Below are 9,414 nucleotides of genomic sequence, written 5' to 3' on the forward strand. Positions count from 1 at the left end.
AAGAACCTTTTTTGTAATGGGAAGTTTCCATAGGTTTTAAACGTTCTTAATAAAGGCAATACAAAAACTTTATTTTTGAGTGTGTAATCAGTTCAATTCATCACATTTCTACCAGGCATTCGAGAAGCCCAGTCCACCTCAGAAGCCTCTTCCCGCAGACCCACTGGGTCGAAACGTCCGGGTGATTCGGAACCCTTCGGCCGTGCGACTTCCAGCTCCCATCCCGACCCCAGCCGCCCCACGACCCGCTCCGCCTCACCCACAGCCCTGCAGGTACTAATACACCCAAGGACAACCTGTCCAAAGTGTCAAATCATTTAAAGGAGTAGTTCACCCAAACATTTAAGTTTGCTGAAAATGTAATCACCCTCAAGCCATCTAGGATGTAGATGAGTTTGTATGTGATGTGAGATTTGGAGAAATGTAGCATTGCATCACCTGCTCAGCAATGGATGCTCTGCAGTGAATGGGTGTCGTCAGAATGAGAGTCCAAACAGCTGATTAAAACATCACAAGTAATCCACACCACTCCAGTCCATCAGTTAACATCTTGAGAAGCCAACAGCTGTGTGTTTATAAGAAACACATCCATCAAGATGTTTAAACTTCAAACCAATGTTTCAATTCTTCCTCCAGTGCACAGATCAAGTACAGTTTACAAGTCAAAAGAGTCCAAAACAGATCTAAACAAATATGTGGGTGGATTTTGATATGAGAGACAACAGGAGATGGACTTTTTCACTGGAGGAAGTGTTATTATGGACTCATATTTTGGCCAGAAACTATGGTTTGAAGTTAAATTCTTAATGATGGATTTGTTTTAGCTTTTGTCTTCTCAGGATGTTAAATGATGGACTGGAGTGGTGTGGATTATTGTGATGTTTTTATCAGCTGTTTGGACTCTCATTCTGACGGCACCCATTCACTGCAGAGCATCCACTGCTGAGCAAGTGATGCAATGCTACATTTCTCCAAATCAGTTTCGATAAGGAAACAAACACATTTACATCTTGAATGGCCTGAGGATGACTAAATTTCTGTTTTAAGATAATAGATGCTTTATTGATTAACCTATTACTGGACTTGCAGGCCTCCTCCTAAACAGCCACCCACCCTGCCGAAGCCTCACTTCACAGCCAGAGTGAAGTTCAGCAGCTGAGAGCCGGACAGAAGGGATCTTGTCCCTGGAGACGCTCGCTTTTTGCACTATGAACCTCTGCAGGACACGTGGTGATGCGAGGGGTGACCTTTGACCCCCGTGGTGCTCTCCCTCTAAACGGTGCTATGAGTCCAAGCTCAGGTACATGTCACGCGTTATTTATGTCGGTTACGAGCGTATTTATTTGAGCACAGTGCACTGTGGTTGACACTTTCTCAATCGTAGCAATCGGTGGTTCGCCCACGTTTACCCGATTGTCCTTTTGTTGTTGTTTTTGACATTTTTCGACTGTGTACCAGCAGATAAAGATGAGATGTGTTATCTGTGAACATGAACCACATCATCTGGATGCTAAACTGGATTGTAAACCAGATTTAAATGAAAACGTGAATTGGGAGTTGATGGTTCTGTATCTGTGATGTCATTTGGTATATGAAAAGGGCTTTTAAACAACTTTATATGATTTAATGTCCATTTTTATTATACATTTCAGATATACATGATTAAACCTGAATTACAGTTGCAGTGATACTTAAGGGATGTTGAAGAAACCTATATAAAAATAATCTCACGATAACATGTCCGGGTCATCTCAGATTAAATGGAACAAAATAATAAGTACAATTTTCCATAAAGTAAAATAATAGGTGTTTTTTATTCTTCATTTTTTAAAGGTATTTTGTTTTTAATTCTAAGATAATTAAGCTTATTTCCCCCTAATATTTTAATTATTCAAATATATCTGAATATTTGCTTTTTTTTCTAAATAGTATATATGATAATTCTCATAACTGATATGAAGTAATTTTTAGTAACAAAATTACGTAAAATAAAAAAAGTTATGATAATCATTAATAATTAGGAATTTAAAACAAAATATTCAGGCATGTTACAGTTATTTTTTTTATGTAAAACGCAAAAAAATAAGCAGCAAAGAAAATACTATTGAAAATATTACAATATAAATTATGTAATATTTTTTATTATTATTATTTTACTTTGCATTAATGGGAATTTGAGTGGAAAATGTGCTTAATTTTTGTCTTTAATGTTTAAAATCTTAATGTTCGAACTAAGCTTCAGTTTCTTTTTCAGTCTCTGAATTTATTTTTGCAAACACACAAATTAATTCATTTAAAAATCATCCAGTCAGGATTATTTTCATTAGTGTATTGCAGTAATGAGAAATGAGAAAATGTGCTTAAAATATCACAATGCAAACAGTCTTCAAAACAGGCTTTTTTCTTTTTGATTTTGAGGTGAAATATGACCTGGACATGTATAATACTGTGCAGCTGAATAATGTTCTGAATTCACTCCATTTCACATCTAAACACGTCTCGTATCACTTCTTTTCTTTTTTTTTTGTATGAAAACATTTGCAACAAATTATATGCACCAAGTCCAGCTTTTGTTGATTTCAAAGCTCGTAAGGGCGATGGACAGGCACAGATGTTGTAATGCAGTTGTGTTCCTGTGACCTGTCAGATGTTCAGATAGACAGTTCACTCAGGAGATCCCAGCTTTGAGACGACCTTTACTGACTGGAAAGAGCCAGAAAACCAAACCAGGCCCTGATTGGTCATGCAGCCATATTCTCATAGATGTACTTTGAAATAGTTACTGTGGGGAAATGATTAAACAAATGACATGCATTTTCTTTCTTATCGACCCAAATAATGTTGCCACATGGAGCATTAAAAAGGGATTGTGCTTAATGAAAACAGACACATGAATCCTTCTCTAAATAGTCCCATAATCCCTCTGGTCTCCCTCAAACACGCTGCGGTCAGTGGTTTTGAATCACTGGCAAAGGTTCATGGGCGATTTGTCAGGGTAAATGAACACACTGCACTAAAATAATCGGATGTGCACAAAAACATTAAAAAATATTTTGTGTAGTGATTATGGTCATGGATTACTGTCAACAGGGTCAAAATGAACACAAATTGGGGTAACACTTAAAGCCTTTGTATATAATACATTATAAAATTAGTTTTAATGCATTAACTATGAACCTTATAATGATCTCATGAATAATTGCAACCACAGTTTATAATATTTATACAATTATAATGCTTATCTATTTGTTGTTACACCTTTAGAAATTATGCTTTGAGTAATTAACAAACAACAACAACAAACAAACCTTCAAATATTTGAATGCATTTAGTCTTTGGTTACAGTTTTTATGCATTACAGTGAACTTTCTGAATATTTTTATAATGCATTACACATAAAGGCTTTAAGTGTTACCCAAATTAGCTTTGGTGAGAAAATGGTTTTCTATAACTTGCTACTTTGAGGAACTACATAATATAATAACTACAGAACTTATGGATAAATTGAATTGTCTGATGACCACACAAAAGTTTGAGAGAATTTTTGTGCACCAAGGCTGCATTTATTTGATCAAAAATACAGTAAAAACAGTAATATTCTGAACTATTATTACAATTTAAAATGTGTTTTCTATTTGAATATATTTTAAAACGTAATTCATTTCTGTGATGCAGCGCTGAATTGTCAGCATCATTTCTCCAGTCTTCAGTGTCACATGATCTCCAGAAAACATTTGCTGCTCAAGAAACATTTCTGATTATTATAAATGTTGAAAACCGTTGTGCCACTTCATATTTTTGTGGAAAAACATGATTTTTTATTGATGAATAGAAAGTTCAAATGAACAACAATAATTTGAAACAGAAATCTTTTATAACTTTATAAATGTCTTTACTGTCCCTTTCAATCAATTGAATGCATCCTTGCTGAAAAAAAAGTATTAATTTCTCTCAAAAAAACAAAATCTTTGAAAGTTACCCAAAGTTTTGAATGGTAGTGTATTTTAATAAGAAAATAGAGTTTGCAAATTTGACAGATTGATGTTTGGCACTGAGCCTTGTTTTTATTCAAGACTGAGTCTTCTCACTTTATTATTTGTTGCCACTGAGCCATTTATGATCTCAAACATGGGTCTTTTAGGCCTTTATTCGGACACCTTATGAGTGCCATTATATCTCAGTGTTTACATTGTCAATTCATCTTCATTCACTGTATTAGCAAACATCGCGAGTGTCCCGTTGCCTTTTTACAGTGTTAAACCACACAGTGCATTACAGTACGCACAGAGACTGTTCAGATCTAGACGCTGACTTGATGATACGATGATCACGTGTCTCTAGGTTAACTGCCTTGCTTGTTTTAATCACAGCTATCATTTAATATTATTCACTTTGATTCACGTTGTATCCGCGCTCAGTAAATCTGCTCATGTAACGTTCTTTTCGTATTTTCTTCAGTGTCACGGGTGTACTGCTTTTTTATGATCATTCTTTGATTAATCAAGAAAATGTGAAATAAGATACTGTACATTGATGTCTGCAGCACACAAATAACAGTCGGCATAAAGGGCAGCGCTAGTAAAGTTGTTTATGAAACCGACGTGTGGTTTGTCTCATTTCTCTCACTTATCCACAAACAGACTGATGATATTCTGAAAGAAAAGATGAAGAAATATTATCAAAGAGCTAAATACACATTTTGGGATGATTCATGAGTCGTATCAAGTTGAGAGGCGTTTTACCTTCCTTTCAAATGCGCGCGCCATTTGCACAGCATTAACACCGGCCTAAAACACAGAGAAAAAGTGTGCTTTATGATTAAAGAATAAGCCAAGAGGAACATTTTATTGCTCTTTCATGACTCCGATGTCATATAAGTGTTAACTTTGTCTCATGTTTCACAGAAAATTCATTTGGAAAAATAAAACCAGACACAAATGAAATATAACATAAAGCACAGTGAATGTGTACAGCCAAGCTCACAGAGCAGATCGTTTGGTCTTCGGAAGAATTTGATGAGAAATAGTGGAAATTTCAGACTTAAGGAAAGAAAAAACCCCAAATGAGATCTTTTTCTTGTCAATTTTGTTTTGCCAGACCAAAAAACAAAACGGTAAATAATGAGAAAATGAAGATCTTTTTCAGGAGAAACATGTCGAACTGAAACATCTTAGGTAAAATCTCAGCTTGCTCTCTATTTGATCTCACTGCTATCTGGTGCTGATTATAGGAGGTTCTGACCTGGTTCTGAATGTTTGCATCGGCTCCTCTATCCAGCAGGATTTTAACTAGATGCTCATAATTATTCAGCACAGCCACCTGCAAGATAAACACCTTTACACTCATCACATCCTTCAAACGAACGGCCTTTATCATTATATACACAACACATATGAATATATGACATAACCACTCACAATAAAGCATATAACTTAAAATATAAAATTAACATTTTTATATGCTAAATAAAAAAACATTTGAAAAAATCTTGGGAAAATCTAATTTGGGAGAAACCGGGCCTAGCTGTCACATGGACTGCATTTCTACTTTCTAACTATTATTTTACTGTTACTGTTTTATTATTTGTATAGTATTCCAAATTGTATTATTATTTAGAATGAGCTTTTAGCTTAAATTTGAGTCATTTTGTCCGGTGCCTTTCTGCTTATGTGCCATTTATGTTTAGCTTTAATTAATTCTTAATTCAGTTTTGGTTTTAGTAATTTTAGTAATTCAACTTATTTCAGATATTTGCCAAGGCAACATTTGTAATTTCCTAACTGAAAAATGTAATCTAAAATCTAAAAAGTTTCAATTAAATTTTTTTTATTTTTTAAGTTTTAGTTTTAGTTAACAACACTGCGAACTACAAGTAAAAAAATACAATTATCCAAAAGATGACACTTGTTGTTTGTTTGTTTTTAGATATTATTTTAGATATTTAGATTTATACATTAAGGTTCCCATTGTGACAACATGCCTCGTTGTATGATTAACAAGAGTTCAGTAAGCTGCATCTTTTTTTTTTTTCTGGGCAATAATGGTATTTAATATAAATGTTAAGTGTGTGTGCGTGATATATAGTGACAAAAATATATATAGATTAAAAAGCTTGACAACTAGCCCCGGCCTCCCCCGCTTATTTACTGGTTTATTACATGCTGAAATGTTACAGCACAGTTTGAGTTCTGACCATCAGTGGTGTTTTCCCATCTCTGTCCTGTACATTAACATCAGCACCAGCTGTGATTAACACTGAAGCTACAGCTGTGTCTCCAGTCATAACCGATACGATCATGAGAGGTGTCCAGGAGGTGTCGTCCCGCACATCGACCTGAGACACATGAGAACATTATGAGGTGTAAATCAGGTACAACTGAAATCAAACACTGATGTTCATCATCATCCTCTCACCTCACACCCGTCCAGTATGAGGTACTGCAGGACAGGCAGGTGTCCTCCAGCAGCGGCCCAGTGCAGAGCGCAGCAGCCCGATCCGTCCCGAGAGCTCCAGGATGCCCCGCAGCTGCGCAGGAACTGCACCACATCCAAGTGCCCGTGGAAGCACGCCAGCATCAGGCTGATTCACCACACACACACACAAGACCAACACATTCACACAGTGTTAATGTAGTATCACTGATATACTATATAGTTTTATTAGTCTTTATTTATTACCCTAGTTTTTGTTCTTTTAAAATACTATATAGTTTTATTTTGTTTCAGAATTAGTTATTTTAGTACTTTAAGATAAACTAAAGTTATTACAAGTAACAATTTTTTTATGGTTTTAATATTAGTTGAGGAAAATATCCCTGGATCATACCACAAGAGAGCTGGTAGCACTGGAAGAAAAGCTCACCTGTCTTTGCCACTGTTGTTCTTTTTGGTAACATCTGCGCCATGACGGACCAAAATCTGAACTCCACTAGAACACAAAACACGATTGATTGATTGATTGATTGATAGATAGAAAGATAGATAGATAGATAGATAGATAGATAGATAGATAGATAGATAGATAGATAGATAGATAGATAGATAGATAGATAGATAGATAGATAGATATACAGAAAGATTGATTGATTGATTGATTGATTGTTACCTAGTGAAGCCCTTCATCACCGCCACCATTAAAGGAGTAAAGTCTAGCTTGTCAGGAACATCCACTGTGACTTTTCTAACAGAACACATCAAATAACATTTGAATTTATATTTGGTTAACTTAATGTCGTAAAATAGCTAAAACTGAAACTAAATACATTAATATATATATATATATATTATATATACTGTATATATAGAGAGAGAGAGAGAAAGAGAGAGATTAAAAATACTAATAATAAAAATGACTAATCAAATAATCTAAATTACTAAAACTAAAATGAAAATGAACAATATAAAAAAGAAAGTAGAAAAGTAGTATCTCATTGATATTAAAAGATATAGCACTGGTGTGAACCCAGATGATTTAATTATTTATTCACATTTATTTGTATAATTATTTCATGATATCTTTTCAAAGCAGCCCTGCAGGAGATACATGTTTCTACATTACAGTTAAGAGTAATGTGTCATAAAAGGTGTCGATATGGCAGAAATGTACAGTTATATGACAATACAAAACATGCAGTTTGTATTCAAGCAGAAACGATGAACACGATTAAGGCATGTTGTGATCATATTGATTACAATGTAAGGAAAATGTTTTAAAATATATACATTAATTTAGTAAAAAAAAAAAAACGTTTTGTCACTACAACAAAAGTACCAGAAATATCTTGAAAACCACTTCACTAGAAGTCCTTTGGGATAAAAGTGTCTGCCAAATGCATTAGGCTATGTACAGTAAATGAATGTTTTGCGAATGAAAAAAACACTAACTCATTAACTAAATGGATGTAATGAAGTTGAATGAATCTCACATGGACTGCAGCACTCGACAGAGCTCCAGCTCATCACTCCTGAGGACAGCATTGTGAAGATTCCTCCCGTTCAGAGGCTCCTCTGAGGAAAACACACACCATTGATTTACATTTCATTACTTTTATTTTCCAACTGAGGGAGTCTGCAACTGTCCCTAAAGGAGGCGTATCAGATTTAGTTCCCTTTCAGGACAATTTTGTACCTAAACTATACAAAGAGAGACTGTATGCAGAGCTGTAAACTGCATTACCTTAATATTTACTGTAAATTATGCAGCACAAATAATTTGACTCTCATAAAATCTTAAACTGAGTTTTGTCTGTTTGTGTTGTGTCCTTACTCTCAGTAGAAGCAGAGACTGATGGGTAATAGTGCTGCTGACCAGACGGCCACGTGACCTTCAGTCTGAATGTGTAGGTGGTCTTTGGTTCTAGATTCTCCACCGTGAACCGGGTGTTGTACCCCCTAAACACACCATAAACACCCAGAAAATACAGTCAGAGTTTCACAACTAACCAAGAAATGTGGCATAATCAGCTCAGCTGTTTAACATCTACATGTTATTATTTTAAGACACTTAAAAGTCCTCTATCCATCATTTTTAGCTGTACAAAAATCCTTTATTGTACTGTTTGATATTTCAAACTGTCATGTCATATTATTTTCATTATCATAATCAAAAACACACTGGTTTGTAGCTGTTTTACAGTTTCCGATTAATCGAAAGTGATTCGCAACAAAAGTTGGATATTGTTCACATCTCCTGTTAAATATTGGATATATATAGCTTGATTAATCACTTATGTATCTCTTTATATGAGTGTTTTCTGTCGTTCTTCTGCTCCAGGATGAAGCAGGTCCAGTTTTCCGGTGGGTCGGTCCAGTTTGTGCCGTTTTCTCGAGTCCAGGTGAGCTCAAGGCTGTGATGACTCACCTGTCCCACCGTCAACCCCCCGGACCCCTGCTCACCTGCTGGACAGATCAGACTGCAACACTATACCAGAATAACTAGGACAATGTAGAGTTAGACAGTCAGTCTTTAAAGCTGTTTCTGTTCTGTTTTCTGCAGATTATTCTGTTAGAAACATAGCCTATGTATATTAAACACCTATATATTATTAAACTACTAATGAATAGTAAATAGGGTTAGATTTGTATTACCTGCAGAGTCCATTGGCAATATGAATCCTAAAATCAATAAAGAAATCGATCCAACTGAATTGTAATGTTTTGATTGGATGAATCGATGTTGTTGCTATAGCAACAGCTGCAGGATACATGTGAGGTGTGATGAATGGACCACAAAACCGGTCATATTGAGATTTATACATCATCTGAAAGCTGAATAAATAATCTTTCCATTGATGTATGGTTTGTTAGGATCGGACAATATTCGGATGAGATGCAACTATTTGAAAATCTGGAATCTGAGGGAGCAAAACAATAACAAATATGGAGAAAATCTAAAGAAAATTTAAAGTTGTCCAA

The 9,414-nt window shown here is 35.1% G+C and overlaps 2 protein-coding genes across 2 annotated transcripts in view; one reads left to right on the plus strand and one right to left on the minus strand.

Annotated features, from left to right (window-relative positions):
• Window positions 1–1,159, plus strand: part of LOC306857485 (disintegrin and metalloproteinase domain-containing protein 12-like) — a gene marked incomplete at its 3' end in the record, with an annotated part of 102,576 nt that extends 101,417 nt beyond the window's left edge. The window contains exons 22-23 of the mRNA XM_079397463.1: window positions 116–273; window positions 1,090–1,159. Of these exons, the coding sequence (XP_079253589.1) occupies window positions 116–273; window positions 1,090–1,159 (228 nt within the window). The remainder of the gene's footprint in view (window positions 1–115; window positions 274–1,089) is intronic.
• A 2,881-nt stretch (window positions 1,160–4,040) lies between these two features.
• Window positions 4,041–9,160, minus strand: fank1 (fibronectin type III and ankyrin repeat domains 1). The gene is made up of 11 exons (XM_079398567.1): window positions 9,088–9,160; window positions 8,727–8,895; window positions 8,267–8,391; window positions 7,926–8,007; window positions 7,106–7,180; window positions 6,863–6,928; window positions 6,415–6,580; window positions 6,194–6,334; window positions 5,242–5,319; window positions 4,743–4,787; window positions 4,041–4,652 (listed from the first exon to the last, which is right to left on the minus strand). The coding sequence occupies exons 1-11, from the start codon at window positions 9,098–9,100 to the stop codon at window positions 4,623–4,625; spliced, it is 990 nt and encodes a 329-aa protein (XP_079254693.1). The 5' UTR covers window positions 9,101–9,160; the 3' UTR covers window positions 4,041–4,622.
• Window positions 9,161–9,414: the final 254 nt, after the last annotated feature.

Source organism: Barbus barbus (assembly GCF_936440315.1).
Source record: "Barbus barbus genome assembly, chromosome: 38".
NCBI classification, from domain to species: domain Eukaryota; kingdom Metazoa; phylum Chordata; class Actinopteri; order Cypriniformes; family Cyprinidae; genus Barbus; species Barbus barbus.